This window comes from Xenia sp. Carnegie-2017, unplaced genomic scaffold, assembly GCF_021976095.1.
Source record: "Xenia sp. Carnegie-2017 unplaced genomic scaffold, XeniaSp_v1 HiC_scaffold_71, whole genome shotgun sequence".
In the NCBI taxonomy this organism is placed as follows: Eukaryota; Metazoa; Cnidaria; class Anthozoa; order Malacalcyonacea; family Xeniidae; genus Xenia; species Xenia sp. Carnegie-2017.
In genome coordinates, this window is record NW_025813539.1 from 414829 (window position 1) to 435178 (window position 20350).

General features: G+C 33.5%; 1 protein-coding gene and 5 long non-coding RNA genes across 7 annotated transcripts; 2 read left to right on the forward strand and 4 right to left on the reverse strand.

Annotated features, from left to right (window-relative positions):
• Window positions 1–3175: 3175 nt before the first annotated feature.
• Window positions 3176–3779, reverse strand: LOC124459274. Its single transcript, XR_006953551.1, has 3 exons — window positions 3680–3779; window positions 3412–3473; window positions 3176–3263 (listed from the first exon to the last, which is right to left on the reverse strand). It is a non-coding gene; the product is annotated as an uncharacterized LOC124459274 (long non-coding RNA).
• Window positions 3780–5202: 1423 nt separating this feature from the next.
• LOC124459275 lies at window positions 5203–5545 on the forward strand. The gene is made up of 3 exons (XR_006953552.1): window positions 5203–5249; window positions 5333–5410; window positions 5492–5545. It is a non-coding gene; the product is annotated as an uncharacterized LOC124459275 (long non-coding RNA).
• A 2367-nt stretch (window positions 5546–7912) lies between these two features.
• LOC124459264 lies at window positions 7913–9506 on the reverse strand. Of its 2 annotated transcripts, XR_006953540.1 has the most exons (3): window positions 9434–9506; window positions 9301–9345; window positions 7913–8214 (listed from the first exon to the last, which is right to left on the reverse strand). It is a non-coding gene; the product is annotated as an uncharacterized LOC124459264 (long non-coding RNA). The 2 variants fall into 2 exon arrangements; XR_006953539.1 differs by having other exon boundaries at window positions 9301–9506.
• On the forward strand, window positions 9105–9510 carry LOC124459280. The gene is made up of 2 exons (XR_006953559.1): window positions 9105–9134; window positions 9209–9510. It is a non-coding gene; the product is annotated as an uncharacterized LOC124459280 (long non-coding RNA).
• Window positions 9511–13304: 3794 nt separating this feature from the next.
• Window positions 13305–16594, reverse strand: LOC124459311 (deleted in azoospermia protein 1-like). The gene is made up of 10 exons (XM_047008799.1): window positions 16569–16594; window positions 16518–16524; window positions 16316–16407; window positions 15906–16027; window positions 15661–15719; window positions 15551–15580; window positions 14165–14236; window positions 13830–13921; window positions 13422–13542; window positions 13305–13349 (listed from the first exon to the last, which is right to left on the reverse strand). Exons 1-10 carry the CDS (start codon window positions 16592–16594, stop codon window positions 13305–13307), a joined length of 666 nt encoding a protein of 221 aa, XP_046864755.1.
• A 2742-nt stretch (window positions 16595–19336) lies between these two features.
• LOC124459273 lies at window positions 19337–19926 on the reverse strand. Its single transcript, XR_006953550.1, has 3 exons — window positions 19788–19926; window positions 19514–19578; window positions 19337–19434 (listed from the first exon to the last, which is right to left on the reverse strand). It is a non-coding gene; the product is annotated as an uncharacterized LOC124459273 (long non-coding RNA).
• Window positions 19927–20350: the final 424 nt, after the last annotated feature.

Below are 20350 nucleotides of genomic sequence, written 5' to 3' on the forward strand. Positions count from 1 at the left end.
ATCAACAACTTAAGCCTACTCCATTCTTCTGTCAGCATCGTATCGTTCGACACATCCCATACGTTATGCTTCAAAGCTGAATGAAGTGGTCGACAAGTAGCGTAACCGATTCGTCTCCATAGCTCACCAAATTAACTTCCTCACCTGGCCAAGACTGGGTGTCTATAATTGGACAAAGGTGTTTGTAAACTGGTGTCTCTTTAAGATCACTAAAGCGATTGCCTAAACAGGATAATCGCATCTATCCACTCTTGTCGTTGTCCCGCAGCTCCATTTAGTGCGGGGATAATTTGTGAGCACAACACCTTGATACGAAATCTGGTTCTTGTCGTCACCAGTAGGTTTGCAATCCTTCCTAAATTTATCGAAGTAGCTTTGCCAAATGTACAACCTTGAAGCTTGACCATAGTCCAGTCAAATTCCTTGATTCTCCTTAAAGCTTTGACTGGATCATTGTAGTCAGTTTGTAGTCCAGGAGACAAAACACGCAAAGGACCAATAATGTCCACAAAGATAGAAGCATACATTGGGAAACGAGCGTCTTTCCATTTAGCTAGGAATCCATTTATCTTCTGCTTTTGGGCATCAGGTGAAAATAGTTGCGGCCTACATAAGAAACAAAAAGTAACATATTACATGAAATTAAATAATTTAATAAAAATGCTTATTACTGTTATTACAGGCAAACTTTATTCTAGAAAATTTAAGGAGGCGATGCAAATTTGATGGAAAACAGCAAAAGTTGGAAAATTAGCCATTTTTACCTGTTCAAGATGCTGCATATACATGCCGTAGTTCTCCAGGTAAACCTTCGTGGCGCGCACTTTGTGATCTATCCACCTTGTCCCACTTGCTTTGATGGGCTTATAAACAGTTTCTCCATACACTTCAGCTAGTTTTTTCAGCTCTCTTAGTTTCTTCGATGACTTCTGGTACAGAAAACAGTTGACGCATTATTCCATCTACTTGTGCAAAAAACGTAGCATTGAATGCGTCGGCAGCAGCAAATTCTAGACGGTGATTGAAGCAGTGGACGACAGTGAGCCAAGGAGCGACTTCTTTTAGACGAGCTTCTAAACCAGTATTTCTCCCCATATTAAAACTTGCCCCATCTAGACCCAGTTGCAGCTAGTTTCGATTCAAAGTTTGTAATGCCAAAACGGGCAAAAGCTTCGTTCATAGCTTCCTTCAGTCCCGAAGCATCTTCGTTTTCAACTGTTTCAACTGACCTCAATTAGCACTATGACCGTTCTTATTCACATATAACACGTAAAATAATTATTGTGATTTTACACTGGTATCGGTGCTGCCATCGCAAAAAACTGTCAAATATCTTTAAATACCTTTAAATCTTCATCAAGATTTCCTTTTATGACCCCAGAAATGTGATCTGACAACTCAGCAGCTGATCGGTCTGTTCGATACGATTAACCTAGATCAACGCCTCCCTTCTCCAGGAGCTTGCAAATGGGGATATACTTTTTGAAAGGCAACTCAGAATTCATATGATTGACCACTGCGTTTTTCTTTACAACAGCTGATCCTGTTATGAATGTGCGAGAGAAATTTTTTGCGCTTGTTATTCTGTCCTCTTTGTTTCCACAAACTTTACAGCGCAGTGAATTCACCACTTGGCCATCATTCTCGTATTCAAGCAAGTCGGCATTTAATGTTTCTATCCATTTTCTACTGTGTTAATTTTGCTAGTACAACCTTTCGACGAAGAAGCCATCATGGCAAGAAAAACAAAAGCGACAAAGAAACATGCACCGCATATAGCTACTTTTGTCTTCTGATTATCTAATATGTTTTATTGATGCTTACTTATAACAAAAAATATTTTTGTCATATTACAAACTATGCGTAAAAGCAAAAAATACGGTTAATCAAGGTTGCCAGTTTGGTTTCGCTCCCAAAAATCTTTTTGGCTTATTTTTCAAATTTGAAAATTTTAAAGGTTTTTTTAGGAATCAGAAGGAAAATGTCTCCTGATTTTATCGAAAACATTCAAAATAGCTATGATGCCAAAAAGTAATGATGCACAAACTACAAAACAGTGCAATGCAAAATTAATATTTATAAATGAATTACATCCGTATATGGTCAGAAGAACCATTTATGTCAACCAGTATGTCGACTGTTGACAGACTTTCCAGTCTCAAAGTGACGACGTTTTCAATTTGATGACATTGTGTCAACATGGCCAATTACATGGCCTAAGATTTAAAAATTTTCTTTTCAATATATGTGATAATAATTAATGAAAAACTTCTTTTGCACATCGTTTGAAAAAGTGATGTGCAATTATTTTCATTTTAGCCAAAACGATGTGCAAATTGCACATTGCACACCGTTAATTCGCACCCTGAGTACCATCCTTTACATAACCCACAAAATTTACAATAAACGCAATGATTTACAAATTGCCTAAACTGTCTAGTGTAAGTTGTGAATACATTAACGATAATTTATATATTTAGCAAACCTGGAAAGTTGGATGACTTAATTTTGCTCTGACCAGTGCTGTTCCTGTTGTTATGCCTTCGACAATGATACTGCTGCCCCTTAAACCCTTAAAATAAACAAATCTTATGAGTTGAGTCCAAATTCAACAACAGCAATGTGGTAAACATAGAAGACTTGAAGAACTTCTGGTGATTTTCCCAGTAAAAGTTCATGTGTTGTAGTTTGGATTTGAATACAATTTATTTTGCTGACGAATACATCAGCACGAATGACATTGAAAGTTACTGAAAGTAAAAAAAATCAGATAAAATCATGATCTTTGCTTAAATGTATTGAAGTGAAAGGGAGACACTCTTACAGCTGAAATTGCAGATATATCTTTTTAATACAAGATGTTTGTGCTTGTGTTACAATGAGAAATTACTCTTTCCTCATTAATACACAAACATTTAGACAATGACATACATCACATTACAAGATTACAATTGGCATTTGCATTTTCTCTTGAAATTAAGGAGATTACACACACCAAATAAAATATTTAATATATAAGATATCTTTTAGCTGAAAATAGCTAATTTTAGTGTCAAGTAAACACATCTGTCACAGAGATCATTTATTACTAGACATGATCAAATTTCAATTTTATTAGAAAAATCCCTCATACAATGACACAAATAGTTTAAAATCATCAAGATTTGACAAACCTTTCTCTTCAGCAACAATTATTGCAGTTTGCTTTTCAGGTTTTGATGACTGTGATGTGACTATTGCCTTTTGACTACAGTCATTTTGACCTAATGACAAAAATAAATAATCTTTCTTTTTAGAAATCAATACTAGTCTTGCTGGACGTTATATTCATTATCATTCATGTACACATTCACACTGACTGTACACCGAATAATTTAAAGCATAATTTAGTGGGAAAAAAACAAAATTCACTTTTCTTTGGTGAAATACCAATAACAGGTCGAATTTCGGCAATCTTTGGTCTTGAAGAACTCCTAAAATCAAATCACATTATACGTTATAAGTCTTTCATGTTTCTTAATTCTAAGCAATTTTACCAGTACACAAATTGGGAATAATATCATCTTAATCAAAGCCGTTTTTTAAACCTTTCATCTTACATAATATACATATAAACAAAGACTCAATAGAAAGTCATATATAAAATTAAACACGTGCAAATATGTTCATTTCAACGAACCACTTATAGCAACCACTCTGTGCCCAAACAGTAAAGTTGACGTTAGCTGAGCCTGCCGTAGAATAAGGAAGAAGGATGCTTAAAACATTCAAAGCATCAGGTTGTTTTCACAGAAAAATAAATCAAATAATGAAAGAAAACATTTTAACAAAAGAATCTTCCTAAACCCCGCCATTTTGGAGTTTAGACGAACGGTATGTTTCGTATTTCTTACATAAAGTCCTTCCTACAATAAATAAGAAGTAAATTTACCCAAAAATGCAAATTATCTTTTTAGTAAGAAAATAAACACAATAATTACAATCCACTATTTTCAAAAAGCTTATATCCGCTCTGCATGTGAAATTTATAAGCAATTTTTATTGACGGTTGAAGTAGGGCTGTATTAAGAGGAGGGCGTCAAGGCAGTTGTCAGGAGCCCAGCGATTTTGAGGGCCCCGCGCAAAGCGAATAATTTCAAAGGAAATGTTGTCTTTTTGTGGCAAGTGCAATGCAAACTTCATATTACAGAGAAAATTTCGAAAGATTGCTTGTGCTTCCATTAGATGTTAGACATAATAAACGTGCAGGTTGTTATTGAGGTGTTAAATATTTGTCATGGATAGCATTAATTATAGTGGAATTTGCGTTAAATTGGCATTTTGTTTCACACATCAATGATTGGCATTTAAAAGCTTGGGGACTAAAATTCCAGCCATTCATGCATTAATTTGTGACTTTTATTTCTATTTTCATTTAAGACACGAAGGTGGTATTAAAAAATAATTTGAGAATAAATTTAACATATTGTACAAAATTCAAAAAAGTCTTTGTAAATAAACGCTTTTTTCTACTTTTTAAGACGTCGACCTTTATTATTGATACAGACCAGTGCTGACCAAGGCTAAATTTTTTAGAGGAAAGGGGTCTTGACGAGGCTGAAGCCATGTAAACATAAGTCACGTACGAAATGATCATATAGACGTTCACAACGTTTACTGAATTGACTAACAGATGTAAAATCATATAACTTACAAGTAATGATCACAATTATATTTGAAATAAGCTTACACACATTCCTACTGCACTATATAAGTGTGACAAAACTCGGCAGATTAAAAGCAAAAGGTCTGCAAGAAAATCAGTCAGTTTTTACAGTAACTTCTAATTTATAAATGATTCTCAAAAAGTAACAATACTATTATAAAATTATGTATAGTTGTATACTAAGTACTAAATACTCTTATTCTACAACTGGATTACTAGCATTCTTAAACAGCAATGAAAGTCTCCCAAATCAAGGCAACTAATAGTTAGATAATTCACCACTTACAGTAATTAGCAGCATTGATAAATTGTTTTGTCTTATTTTTCACTATCAATCGGTAAAACGTCGGATTATAATGTTTTACTTTAAAACATTTTAAAGATTTCTTTCGTCACAGCATTAAATTCAAGCGCACATTTAAGAGTACTCTAACTTTAACATTTTTCTTTTCTTTAGTAAACTTTGCTCAGGTTGTCCCTGATGGAATGTTGGTGTTTTTTTCCATCCTATACCTCGCTTGAGGTCGCTGTTCAAAACTGGAAGGTCCTGGATATCGCTTTTCATAAATCATATGATATTATTGATCACATCGTCTCATATACATTTTCTTTATCTATACCTTACAGACCAAAAATATTTGGCCGAGACTTGAGCAACGTAAACCTATATTCATCGAACCTCGAAGGAATGTTGAGTTTGCGGAGGTGATAGATTTTTCATTTGTTCAGATCGTCTTCAGATGTGCTATAATATATTAATAATTAGTTCTAATATTGTATTTTCAGACTATGGATGGCTTTTATGAAAAAGTGAAAAGCACCAAGTTTAAAGGAGCGATGTTTTTGGCTTTATGTAGAGGAAAGGTATGAGAGGCGAATATTGTCCGATACATTGTTTTGGAGCACTATTTTTCTTTATAAATATTATAGTCCACAGTTAATCTTGTAGTTTAGTTGATCGAATATTGAAGACAATGATCAAGTTAATCCTGTAGTTTAGTTGATAGAACATTGAAGACAATGATTATCTTGTTACTATACCTGAGTACATCACAGCAACGTGATGATATTATCTATGATATTAAAGTATGAAAGAAACTAGAACTGTGTTTTGAAAAGTCATCATAGTCCAATGTTGTTGTTGTAGTTCAGTTGGTAGAACATTGAAGACAATGATTATCTTATTGCTATACCTGAGTACATCACAACAACGTAATGTTAATATCTATGATATTAAGATATGAAAGAAACTAGAACAAATCACGGATATAGTAGATTTCAAATAAAATATCCCATTAAAGCATTGTTAGTTGAAATATAAATAGCAAGTATGATTCCTTTCTTTACTTCCCCATTGCAAACAAGACTCCTCACCCCTCCCCCCCTCCTTACCGATTGTTTTTTTTGTTGTTGACTGACGTTCCGACAACCTTAGCGGTAGTCATCTTCAGAGTCAAATGAAGATGACTACCGCTAAGGTTGTCGAAACGTCAGTCAACAACAACAAAAATAGTCTTTCTCAGGACTATACTAACCTGGACGATCTACATTTACAAACATGTAACATTAAACATCTTTTGTTTCTTTTATAAAATAACGGTAATGAGAGACAGATGAATTAAAAATAGATGTTTTATTAAACCTCTTATTTTATTATACGTCTTTAAAGCTAGTATCTTGTGTAATATCATCGCATTAAATGCTCGTTGCTGTGAATAACTTTGTTTGCAAGTACGTTACTACGTTACCGTTAGTCCGTCACTTTGTGGGGTCGCTTTATGGGTGACTACGAAGTTTCATCTTCCGCTAAAGTAGCTCATTGTGACTTAAACTATTTATATTTTTTCTAAACTTCAAGTGCTATTTTTAGTAGTGTTTTACTAAAACTGGAAATAGTTCCCTCAAAAGCAATTTTTTCCAGCCTTACAGCTGTACTAAAGATGACATCACAAGATGTTGAAATATTCGTTGTCATGTTTATTAAATGCGTATTAACGATTCGGCTTCTACGTGGGCAAAATTGCTTTATCTATGCTGTTGTATGATTTATATCATCTGTTTTTTATAGCTATCAAGATCATACAGAAGAAAAGTTAAAGGAAAAGACTGAGGATGAAGCCAGTAAAGGAGATGGCAAAGAATCCGATAGCAATGTGCTGGAAAGTAACGATGAAAGCTCTGTAAAGAAAACATTGTAAAAAAATGCTTCACACGTGGAATATTAAAGTCAGAAAATAATGCTATGGCAAAATATAGAGTTTGAAATTTGAAGCGATATAATCTGTGTAATGCAAAAGTATTTTAGCGTTGGGGGGGGGTGAGGTGAGGTGGGGGAAGGGCAGTCAGGCATTAAATAGTACTTAGTAATATGACCGATTTTCCAGTTGGTCAATCAGACCATAGGCGTCTCTAAAAAAATCATTTAGCTAGCTAAATAGATTAAACAAATACATTAAACTCTCCTCATTTCATCGTAACAGACCGCGCACCGCAAACTTCTGTTTCAATGTTACGGTCTGTTGCAATGAAATGGGAGAGAGTTATCGTTTAATTATACAATTTAGCTATGTGATTTTTTGGGCCACCTATGATCAGACCATACCGATAAACAACTATTTTCTCTTTGCATTTTTCTTTGCTCTAGGAAGTATATGTATAGGGAGGGTAGCGAGTAGAAAAACAATGGAATTTTTGCCTTGTTGGATGAGGAACATCCTTATTTTCAAAATCGTTCAACATTCGTGTAACGTCCAAGCGGCCATTTTGTTAGGATACTTTAAAGAACCGATGCTCAACAGAACCTTGAAATCAACATAACTTTTTTCGCTGTATGTGTTTTTCGAAAAATAAGTCAACCGATAAAAAACATCTCATCCATGTCATGTGCGCAGCAAAAATAGGTAGACACTAGACACTCAAATTGGGGAATGAACTCAACTCTACCATGAAGTGAGATTTAATACGTTATTAATATCAACTGGTACGTATAAATTGTTATTTCTTTATAGTAAATTGTCATCCATTATATAAATTATTCTGAAGGTCGTATACTGATAGAATGTTTCAACAGGATTGAAGGAAATGGGGAAAGACTTATCGACCAGTTTTCTGGTTATTTTACAATTTAATTGTGTTTAAGTATAGCCCTGGAAGGAAACATAGCCCATTGTGTTTAAACATAGCCCTGGAAGGAAATATGATAAAAAGTTTATCAGTTTCAAAATATCAAATCAGTTTCACAAAAATTCGACACGAAACTTCTACATGCGGTTAGAAAAGATACAAAACTAATCAAACAGTGCACGAAACCTACAAAACACTGAAGGATAATTTTAACAAGAAAGGTTTACAGCCTGATGATAAAAAAATCCATAAAACGGTAAGCACGATTCAGACTTGGAAAGTTGTTTCAACAGTTATTGCTGAAAGTATCATTCCTGTGTGTACGATCCGTTCCATACGTTTATCATAAGTGCACTTGTTCTTTCATGAAACAGTTCAAGCTAAGCCTAGAGAAAACAAGATATCATGGAATATAACATGAGCAACAACATACAAAGAACACATGTTTGAGATCTACAAACTAAAAAAAATATCGTAAAAGAACATAAACTGGTGACAACACAAAAACGAAAAGAGAAAAAAAGCTCTAGAAAAACGTATGAACGAACGAAACATATTGATTGAAAAAACAAAATGAAATAATAAAGAAAGTTAGAATACTGCTGGATAACTGTGGATGGCTTGCTATGGGTAACTAGGGACACTGTAAAGCAAGAGTAGACTGTTCGACTAATGTCAGTGTACTGTTTGGTTTTGTTACATACATATCATAAACTTAAACTTAAAAAGAAGGGAAATAACATTAAAAAAAGAGCACATAATGAAATAACAGACAACAAGATATTTTGCTAAGAAAATATGATTGGTTTTCATTGTAATAATTTGTCACATGAAAGGACGTTAATCATGCTATCTTTCTGCAAGTACGTATTAATTTCTTTTACATATGAAAAGAAGAAAACTACAAAGTAAATGACAGGTTTTTACTTGCTATTTTTTGTAAAAAATTTAATATTTTAATGCAAATACATATGAAAAGAACAGGTATACCTGTTCGTACGTGAACTGGTGTGTAAACCATAAACTATTGCCCAATGTTGCGTATACTTTTTATTTCGTTTCCATCGTAGAAATGCGCAGAATACTCTTATTTTATGAATCTGACGATGAAATGTTTGACATATAAATCAATGTTACATGCGGTAAATGAATAATGGTTATTGGATTATTTAAAGATATTTTCTAATAAAATATTAAAGAATCTTACGTAGATATAACATGAAATACATAATGAAGAGACATTCACTTGAATAACACCATGCACTAACTACAACCTTGACTCGTTTACAAAAAAATGACAAGAAAAGTTAGTGAAAATTATAACAAAGTTGCAAAGTTAATCTATCGTGGATACATCGCACAGTTTGTTATTTTTTCTAGTTCTACGATCTCTAGACATTGCTACATCTATAGCAGTTCTCGTAAACGCTTGGTCAAATAATGATGACTGGAAAAACATCGATAGTACTTACACAAACAAATCTATTGGAGAGGGAAGAGTGGATTGCTCAATCAACCTAAAAAAGTTTGTCAAGACCTTAAAGATTGGAAAGAACATGGTATCGATGCAAGTATTTCAAACTACAAACTGATTCTCTATTTTACCGTAATATTTGATGTAACGTCTGTCATTATCTTCTTAACACGTCTCGCATTTTGGTCACAGACCTTACGTAAAATAAGTAATATAATATTTTGTGATCTTTTCGTGTATGCACTTGTAGTATGAGTTATTTTCGCACCATGACCAGTACGCAGCCAAATTTGTTTCATAAATTCCGATACAATATTTGAAGAAGAAGGCTATTATGCAAGCTTCCTTTTTTGGCATCATTGACGATTGTTTTGAAGCAATATCAGGAAACAGTTGCAAATTAACATGACAAGTGCGCTGCGAAAATATACACACCTCCACGTTTTATGTTAATGAGCCATCGTCATTGTTGCGAAACCTTATTTTTGCATCTATTTTTGTTTCAGTTACGGTTTCGTCACATTTGAGTCGAAATCGTCCGTCAAAGCTATTGAAAATATCGGTGCGATATATTTTCTTGTTTTTAAAATATACTACTGGCGTCAAAATACATACATTCCCCAACAGGTAGGCGTATTTGCTTCGTTTTTGAATGTATTAAGTCATTGATTTCATGTTTTATCGCGATCTGTTTTATAGACCCAATGTTGCATGGGTTATTCACCACCAATTACGGGTATGTAATTGATGTTTTGCTTTTAGTATTTTGCTTTTATTAAGGCAGATTTTCCAATCGTTTGTAACTTTTTAGACCCTATTAATTGGAATTGTTATCCCTACGCCAATCAGCAAGTTCCAAATGCCAGCAATGTAAGAATAAGATTGTTACTTGTTTTTCACTTGGCGAATATTTTAAGACTCAAATTCCATATCCTTATTCCTTGCTCAGATTCCAGCTGAAGCTCATACTCAAGGATGGTGAGGAGCCCTAGAGCAAAACTGACGTGCTTCCTCTATTCAAAACGATAGATTTTAACAAAGATTATAGGCCGGTAGGATGCGTTAGCGGTTTTAGACTTGTAGTAAGGTTTAACATATAGGTAATTCATGATGTAAAATGCCAATGCATTAGTATAAGTGTCTTAGGTTTTATCTATACCTAAAAGAAAAACGGCATTTACCCATAATTGTTTCTTTGACATAAACAAAATAAGTTTTTATGCACATCATATATATTTTGGTCTTCATAAGAAGGAGGAGCATAGTTTGATAGGGCATAAAAAAAGCTATCTTTATGATGCAATCTGAGTCTGTAGCCTCCATCATAAAGGTGTTTTAATATATATGTGTTTTTCATATTACAAAACTAAGATTATATCTTAATTTGTAAATAAAGATAGATAGATAGATAGATAGATAATTTTATTTTAACGCGCTTGCCATTGTCAACATACAAGTGATTTCCACATGGGGCGTGTGCAAAAATGAAAATTACAATAGAATAGTGAACTACTCACATTTTACGATACACAAGACACTAAAATGTACATTAAATGAAGTATAGCTAGGTTAGAAAAAGTTACATACGACAGTTCAACAAGTATTTATTTAACAAAAAGTTTTTTTTCAACGCATTTATTATCCAGCGTACGTACGTTGGACGGCTATTACCCATGTATGTATAACATCGTAAGTAAATAAAGAGGCTAAATGGGTTAAAATAAGTGCGAAAGAAAAACAACAATTAGTTTCATGTAAACACGGATTGACATCACGTTTCGATGGGGATTGAAAGTCATTCCGGTTCATGTAAACACCCCTTAGTCATTGAACGTTCCGTTTTAATAATGCAAAGAGAATATTTCAAGTGATTAGTTTGCTTAAGAAAAGCAATGTAAAGCAAAACTGTTGTTACAAATCGGCACAACAATTATTGTATCGTAATAAACAAAGTATTTGTTTGTTTCTAGCGTTTAAAAGGTAGTTGAATTACAAAAGTTAACCTCCGAAAATGGTAAGTAGACCAGATGCAATTTGCATAACAAATGACAGCGTTTTATGAAAGGCTGTTCGCTGTGAAATGTTTTTTCTTGCTATGATTTTGCATTATACCATTGCTCATAAAACGTATAGTTACATTTTGTTTGTATATAATTTTTCATTGTAGATATTTGATTGCGTTTTGTTTTCGCAAATTACCACCCCCATGAGGCTACTAAAGTGTGAATATCCGAATGTGCTGTAAATCTTTGCAGGTGTTTTGTGTTTCATTCAATGAAAGTTTCTTGATTATAGGCTGAAATACAGACGTACCTGTATGGAAAGAAGTTTCCAAACAGAATTTTTGTTGGACGCCTTCCCCTAAATGTGAGTATTTATTAATGCTTTCCAGTTAGGCAGCTACACGTGCAGTTTTCTATCAAATGTTGAGCGATTTTGTTTTGAAAAGGTTCATTTACAAAAGACTTAGATTTGTTTTCATGATTCATTTAGATGTGTTGTACACAAGTCATGTCATTATTGTCTTGTCAATATTAAAAATTAATCAAATTTTTGAGCAATCGTGTTTATTTACTATGAGTTGATTTCATATTTTCTCTTTTTTTTAGACAAGCGCAGTTGAACTGGCAGAGTTCTTTCGTGTGTTCGGACACGTCACCGAAACAAAAATAATTTTGGACCATTCAGGTCTATCCAAAGGGTTTGTGATCTTTTCGTGTATGCACTTGTAGTATGAGTTATTTTCGCACCATGACCAGTACGCAGCCAAATTTGCTTCATAAATTCCGATACAATATTTGAAGGAGAAGGCTATTATGCAGGCTTCCTTATTTGGCATCATTGACGATTGTTTTGAAGCAATATCAGGAAACAGTTGCAAATTAACGTGACAAGTGCTCTGCGAAAATACACACACCTCCACGTTTTATGTTAATGATCCATCGTCATTGTTGCGAAACCTTATTTTTGCATCTATTTTTTGTTTCAGTTACGGTTTCGTCACATTTGAGTCGAAATCGTCCGTCAAAGCTATTGAAAATATCATATCGGTGTGATATATTTTCTTGTTTTTCAAATATACTACTGGCTTCAAAATACATACATTCCCCAACAGGTAGGCGTATTTGCTTCGTTTTTGAATCTATTAAGTCATTGTTTTCATGTTTTATCGCGATCTGTTTTGTAGACCCAATGTTGCATTGGTTATTCACCACCAATTACATACCCGTAATAAGAGAAAAAGGGCACTTACCCATAAATGTTTCTTTGACATAAACAAAATAAGTTTTTATGCACATCATATATATTTTGGTCTTCATAAGAAGGACCATAGTTTGATAGGGCATAAAAAAAAGCTATCATTATGATGCAATCTGAGTCTGTAGCCTCCATCATAAAGGTGTTTTTAATATATATGTGTTTTTTCATATTACAAAAACTAAGATTATATCTTAATTTGTAAATAAAGATAGATAGATAGATAGATAGTTAATTTTATTTTAACGCGCTTGCCATTGTCAACATACAAGTGATTTCCACATGGGGCGTGTGCAAAAATGAAAATTACAATAGAATAGTGAACTACTCACATTTTACGATACACAAGACACTAAAATGTACATTAAATGAAGTATAGCTAGGTTAGAAAAAGTTACATATGACAGTTCAACAAGTATTTATTTAACAAAAAGTTTTTTTTAAACGCATTTGTTATCCAGCGTACGTACGTTCGACGGCTATTACCCATGTATGTATAACATCGTAAGTAAATAAAGAGGCTAAATGGGTTATAATGAGTGCGAAAGAAAAACAACAATTAGTTTCATGTAAACACGGATTGACATCACGTTTCGATGGGGATTGAAAGTCATTCTGGATTCATGTAAACACCCCTTTGATTGGCGTAGGATAACAATTCCAATTAATAGGGTCTAAAAAAAGTTACAAACGATTGGAAAATCTGCCTTAATAAAAGCAAAATACTAATAAGCAAAACATCAATTACATACCCGTAATTGGTGGTGAATAACCCATGCAACATTGGGTCTATAAAACAGATCGCGATAAAACATGAAATCAATGACTTAATACATTCAAAAACGAAGCAAATACGCCTACCTGTTGGGGAATGTATGTATTTTGACGCCAGTAGTATATTTTAAAAACAAGAAAATATATCGCACCGATATTTTCAATAGCTTTGACGGACGATTTCGACTCAAATGTGACGAAACCGTAACTGAAACAAAAATAGATGCAAAAATAAGGTTTCGCAACAATGACGATGGCTCATTAACATAAAACGTGGAGGTGTGTATATTTTCGCAGCGCACTTGTCATGTTAATTTGCAACTGTTTCCTGATATTGCTTCAAAACAATCGTCAATGATGCCAAAAAAGGAAGCTTGCATAATAGCCTTCTTCTTCAAATATTGTATCGGAATTTATGAAGCAAATTTGGCTGCGTACTGGTCATGGTGCGAAAATAACTCATACTACAAGTGCATACACGAAAAGATCACAAACCCTTTGGATAGACCCGAATGGTCCAAAATTATTTTTGTTTCGGTGACGTGTCCGAACACACGAAAGAACACTGCCAGTTCAACCGCGCTTGTCTAAAAAAAAGAGAAAAATATGAAATCAACTCATAGTAAATAAACACGATTGCTCAAAAATTTGATTAATTTCTAATATTGACAAGACAATAATGACATGACTTGTGTACAACACATCTAAATGAATCATGAAAACAAACCTAAGTCTTTTGTAAATGAACCTTTTCAAAACAAAATCGCTCAACATTTGATAGAAAACTGCACGTGTAGCTGCCTAACTGGAAAGCATTAATAAATACTCACATTTAGAGGAAGGCGTCCAACAAAAATTCTGTTTGGAAACTTCTTTCCATATAGGTACGTCTGTATTTCAGCCTATAATCAAGAAACTTTCATTGAATGAAACACAAAACACCTGCAAAGCTTTACAGCACATTCGGATATTCACACTTTAGTAGCCTCATGGGGGTGGTAATTTGCGAAAACAAAACGCAATCAAATATCTACAATGAAAAGTTATATACAAACAAAATGTAACTATACGTTTTATGAGCAATGGTATAATGCAAAATCATAGCAAGAAAAAACATTTCACAGCGAACAACCTTTCATAAAAACGCTGTCATTTGTTATGCAAATTGCATCTGGTCTACTTACCATTTTCGGGAGGTTAACTTTTGTAATTCAACTACCTTGTAAACGCTAGAAACAAACAAATACTTTGTTTATTACGATACAATAATTGTTGTGCCGATTTGTAACAACAGTTTATCTTTACATTGCTTTTCCTAAGCAAACTAATCACTTGAAATATTCTCTTTGCATTATTAAAACGGAACGTTCAATGACTAAGGGGGTGTTTACATGAATCCGGAATGACTTTCAATCCCCATCGAAACGTGATGTCAATCCGTGTTTACATGAAACTAATTGTTGTTTTTCTTTCGCACTTATTTTAACCCATTTAGCCTCTTTATTTACTTACGATGTTATACATACATGGGTAATAGCCGTCCAACGTACGTACGCTGGATAATAAATGCGTTGAAAAAAAACTTTTTGTTAAATAAATACTTGTTGAACTGTCGTATGTAACTTTTTTCTAACCTAGCTATACTTCATTTAATGTACATTTTAGTGTCTTGTGTATCGTAAAATGTGAGTAGTTCACTATTCTATTGTAATTTTCATTTTTGCACACGCCCCATGTGGAAATCACTTGTATGTTGACAATGGCAAGCGCGTTAAAATAAAATTAACTATCTATCTATCTATCTATCTTTATTTACAAATTAAGATATAATCTTAGTTTTGTAATATGAAAAACACATATATATTAAAAACACCTTTATGATGGAGGCTACAGACTCAGATTGCATCATAAGCTTTTTATGCCCTATCAAACTATGCTCCTTATGAAGACCAAAATATATATGATGTGCATAAAAACTTATTTTGTTTATGTCAAAGAAACAATTATGGGTAAATGCCGTTTTTCTCTTTTAGGTATAGATAAAACCTAAGACACTTATACTAATGCATTGGCATTTTACATCATGAATTACCTATATGTTAAACCTTACTACAAGTCTAAAACCGCTAACGCATCCTACCGGCCTATAATCTTTGTTAAAATCTATCGTTTTTGAATAGAGGAAGCACGTCAGTTTTTGCTCTAGGGCTCCTCACCATCCTTGGAGTATGAGCTTCAGCTGGAATCTGAGCAAGGAATAAGGATATGGAATTTGAGTCTTAAAATATTCGCCAAGTGAAAAAACAAGTAACAATCTTATTCTTACATTGCTGGCATTTGGAACTTGCTGATTGGCGTAGGGATAACAATTCCAATTAATAGGGTCTAAAAAAAGTTACAAACGATTGGAAAATCTGCCTTAATAAAAGCAAAATACTAAAAAGCAAAACATCAATTACATACCCGTAATTGGTGGTGAATAACCCATGCAACATTGGGTCTATAAAACAGATCGCGATAAAACATGAAATCAATGACTTAATACATTCAAAACGAAGCAAATACGCCTACCTGTTTGGGGAATGTATGTATTTTGACGCCAGTAGTATATTTTAAAAACAAGAAAATATATCACACCGATATTTTCAATAGCTTTGACGGACGATTTCGACTCAAATGTGACGAAACCGTAACTGAAACAAAAAATAGATGCAAAAATAAGGTTTCGCAACAATGACGATGGCTCATTAACATAAAATGTGGAGGTGTGTACATTTTCGCAGCGCACTTGTCACGTTAATTTGCAACTGTTTCCTGATATTGCTTCAAAACAATCGTCAATGATGCCAAAAAAGGAAGCTTGCATAATAGCCTTCTTCTTCAAATATTGTATCGGAATTTATGAAGCAAATTTGGCTGCGTACTGGTCATGGTGCGAAAATAACTCATACTACAAGTGCATACACGAAAAGATCACAAACCCTTTGGATAGACCCGAATGGTCCAAAATTATTTTTGTTTCGGTGACGTGTCCGAACACACGAAAGAACTCTGCCAGTTCAACTGCGCTTGTCTAAAAAAAAGAGAAAAATATGAAATCAACTCATAGTAAATAAACACGATTGCTCAAAAATTTGATTAATTTTTAATATTGACAAGACAATAATGACATGACTTGTGTACAACACATCTAAATGAATCATGAAAACAAATCTAAGTCTTTTGTAAATGAACCTTTTCAAAACAAAATCGCTCAACATTTGATAGAAAACTGCACGTGTAGCTGCCTAACTGGAAAGCATTAATAAATACTCACATTTAGGGGAAGGCGTCCAACAAAAATTCTGTTTGGAAACTTCTTTCCATACAGGTACGTCTGTATTTCAGCCTATAATCAAGAAACTTTCATTGAATGAAACACAAAACACCTGCAAAGCTTTACAGCACATTCGGATATTCACACTTTAGTAGCCTCATGGGGGTGGTAATTTGCGAAAACAAAACGCAATCAAATATCTACAATGAAAATTATATACAAACAAAATGTAACTATACGTTTTATGAGCAATGGTATAATGCAAAATCATAGCAAGAAAAAACATTTCACAGCGAACAGCCTTTCATAAAAACGCTGTCATTTGTTATGCAAATTGCATCTGGTCTACTTACCATTTTCGGGAGGTTAACTTTTGTAATTCAACTACATTTTAAACGCTAGAAACAAACAAATACTTTGTTTATTACGATACAATAATTGTTGTGCCGATTTGTAACAACAGTTTTGCTTTACATTGCTTTTCTTAAGCAAACTAATCACTTGAAATATTCTCTTTGCATTATTAAAACGGAACATTCAATGACTAAGGGGGTGTTTACATGAATCCGGAATGAATTTCAATCCCCATCGAAACGTGATGTCAATCCGTGTTTACATGAAACTAATTGTTGTTTTTCTTTCGCACTCATTTTAACCCATTTAGCCTCTTTATTTACTTATGATGTTATACATACATGGGTAATAGCCGTCCAACGTACGTACGCTGGATAATAAATGCGTTAAAAAACTTTTCTAACCTAGCTATACTTCATTTAATGTACATTTTAGTGTCTTGTGTATCGTAAAATGTGAGTAGTTCACTATTCTATTGTAATTTTCATTTTTGCACACGCCCCATGTGGAAATCACTTGTATGTTGACAATGGCAAGCGCGTTAAAATAAAATTATCTATCTATCTATCTATCTATCTTTATTTACAAATTAAGATATAATCTTAGTTTTTGTAATATGAAAAAACAAAAATAAGGATGAATAATGAAGTGAAAGTAACGTTTTTAAATCGTTGATCCAGAGGGTTCAGATCACTTTGCATTAAATTTATTAAAAAACAGACACGGAAAAGTTTAACAATCCGCCTACAAAAAACGTACAGATTATATTCATGCATCTCTATCTAAGGAAATTTCACAGTTCTAAATGAAATGCTAAGGCAAAGAAGTTCGCAAAGACGAATGTTTCTAGGCAGCATTTCTAATCCATGGGTAAGTCATAAAATCAAATCGGCAATAAAAAAACCTGACTTATGCCTGTTTTCCACTAGCTACGTATCGTAAGGTATCGTAGCAAAACGTAACATGGCGCATGCGTGCTTGCGCCTATTGACCATCAAATTCATAAGTACGCATGCGCCATGTTACGTTTTGCTACGATACGTTACAATACGTGGCAAGTGGAAAACAGGCTTTAGTGGCTTAAATGTTTCATAAGCGTAGCAAGCCCGCAAGTAGAACTCCTGGTATGTAAAGTTTAGAGCACTATCATCAATCATTTTTAAAGAAAATGTTTTTACAATTATTAAACACAAAAAAATTTGCATAGCACGACCAGATTTACAGGTGACCGCCCCAATGTAATGTTTCAATGTTTCGTCGTAAGTTCCTAACAGAGAAAAGCAATTATGCATTTCAAAAAACCAAAATCATTCAAAATACATACTTCTTGCATTTCTTTTTGTTTCATCACAACGTTTCCTTGAAGTTGGTGTTTCTGTCACTCCAATCATTTATATTAAAGGACATTGGCAACGAAAATTTTTTTTCATACGTTTATTATAGATTGCTATTGAATACTCAATCTCGTGTTTTCGCGTCTCTTTTGAATTTTGCTGTTGAGAAAGTTTGAATATAGTTGACCTGATGTGCTTCATTTACAATGAAGCACATCACATCGGCACATCACTTCCGTCACATCGTGTTTCACTTTAAGATGTTTTTCACGAGATTTCAATTTCGAAAAATTCGAATAACAAAATCGATGAAAAGCAACAATTCACAAGAAACTAAAAAATAGAAGAAAAAACTATGAAATCAATGCTGTATTTCTTGAAATAGATAATATTATAATAACAACTATCTCACTTCACAAATCAATTCAGTTTCTATTCGACGCTGTTTTCTTTTGATCTTCTCATCCTTTTGCCTTGACGATGTAGAAAATTGTTTTATGATTAGGATAATTCAATTTACTGCATGGATAACACGGTTGACTATATAGATAATATGGTTCACGACATGGATAATACGGTTGACTATATGGATAATACGGATCACTACATGGATAAGACGGTTGACTGTATGGATAACAAGGTTAACAGTATGGATATGGTTCACTACATGGATAACACGGTTGACTGTATGGATAATATAGTTCACTACATGGATAACATGGTTGACTATGTGGATAACACGGTTGACTATATGGATAACACGGTTGACTATATGGATAATACGGTTCACTACATGGATAATACGGTTTGCTACATGGATAACAAGACGGCTCACTTGATAGATTATACGGTTCAATACATGTATAATATGGTTCACTAAGACTAAATGAATGATATGGTTCACTAAATGGACAATACGGTTTACCACATGGATTATATAAAGTCCACCATATGAAACAGGGTGACTTTTTTGGATATGTAAATTTATAGAACTTTACTTGCAAAGTAATTTTGTCTCATGTTGAGCTTGCGCTAATGTTTGAAATTGCTCCTGAAGTTCTGTTAATTGTGAAATGAAATCCTGTAATGAACGGGCCTAGGAAGATATGGGATAAAAGAGATAAAGAAGTAAAATTTGATGGAAAATGGGTGAAAAGTTAAGCAACAAACCGGACCCGTTCAATATTGTTCTGATTGTATTCAATTTTCAAGTTGTCTAATGTCGTTCACGATTCATTGACTGAAATGAAACGATTTTGAATCAGACAATTTCAATAAAAAAACTTTGAATATGATAAAGTTTAATGGATCTTTGAGTACACCACATGATAGATTGAATACACCCGTGATAGATTAATACATCACGTGATGGATTGAATACAACACGTGATAGATTGTTTACCGTAAAACGTGTCACATATACACAAAGTTACAAAAACTTACTCTTACTTCAATCTTATTATGGGCAACTTCCAACTCTACTTCTTTATCATTTTCTCGTTTGACACACTCATCCAGTTGATGTTTTGTTTGTTTTAATTTTTCTCGTAATTTCTTAATCCTACCATCCATCTCTTCTTTTCGCTTTTAAACCAAACATTTTCCTCTTTCAAAGAGTTTTTTAGCTTCACTATTTCCTGAAAATCTTTGCGCATCTAGAAGAAATAATTATTTGTTTATTTTTTTCATGAAAAAAAAGTGAACAAAAAATTAGCGGAATCAAATGATGAGTAATCGACGCTGTTTAGTTTGATCAACGCCATACGTACGTAGACTTAAAATTTATTGAGTATCCATTTTACCTTACCAATTTCCTTCTTATGATTCTTCTAAATTTCTTTTATTTCAGAATCATATGTTTTCTAACTTTGTCGATTTTCGTCTCCATTGTAACAGCTTCCACTTCCATCTCGCGTTTAACGTTCACATCTACATCTACATGTACATCTACATGTACATGTACATGCACATCTACATTTACACCTGGCATTCTGATAATGTCGAAACATGTT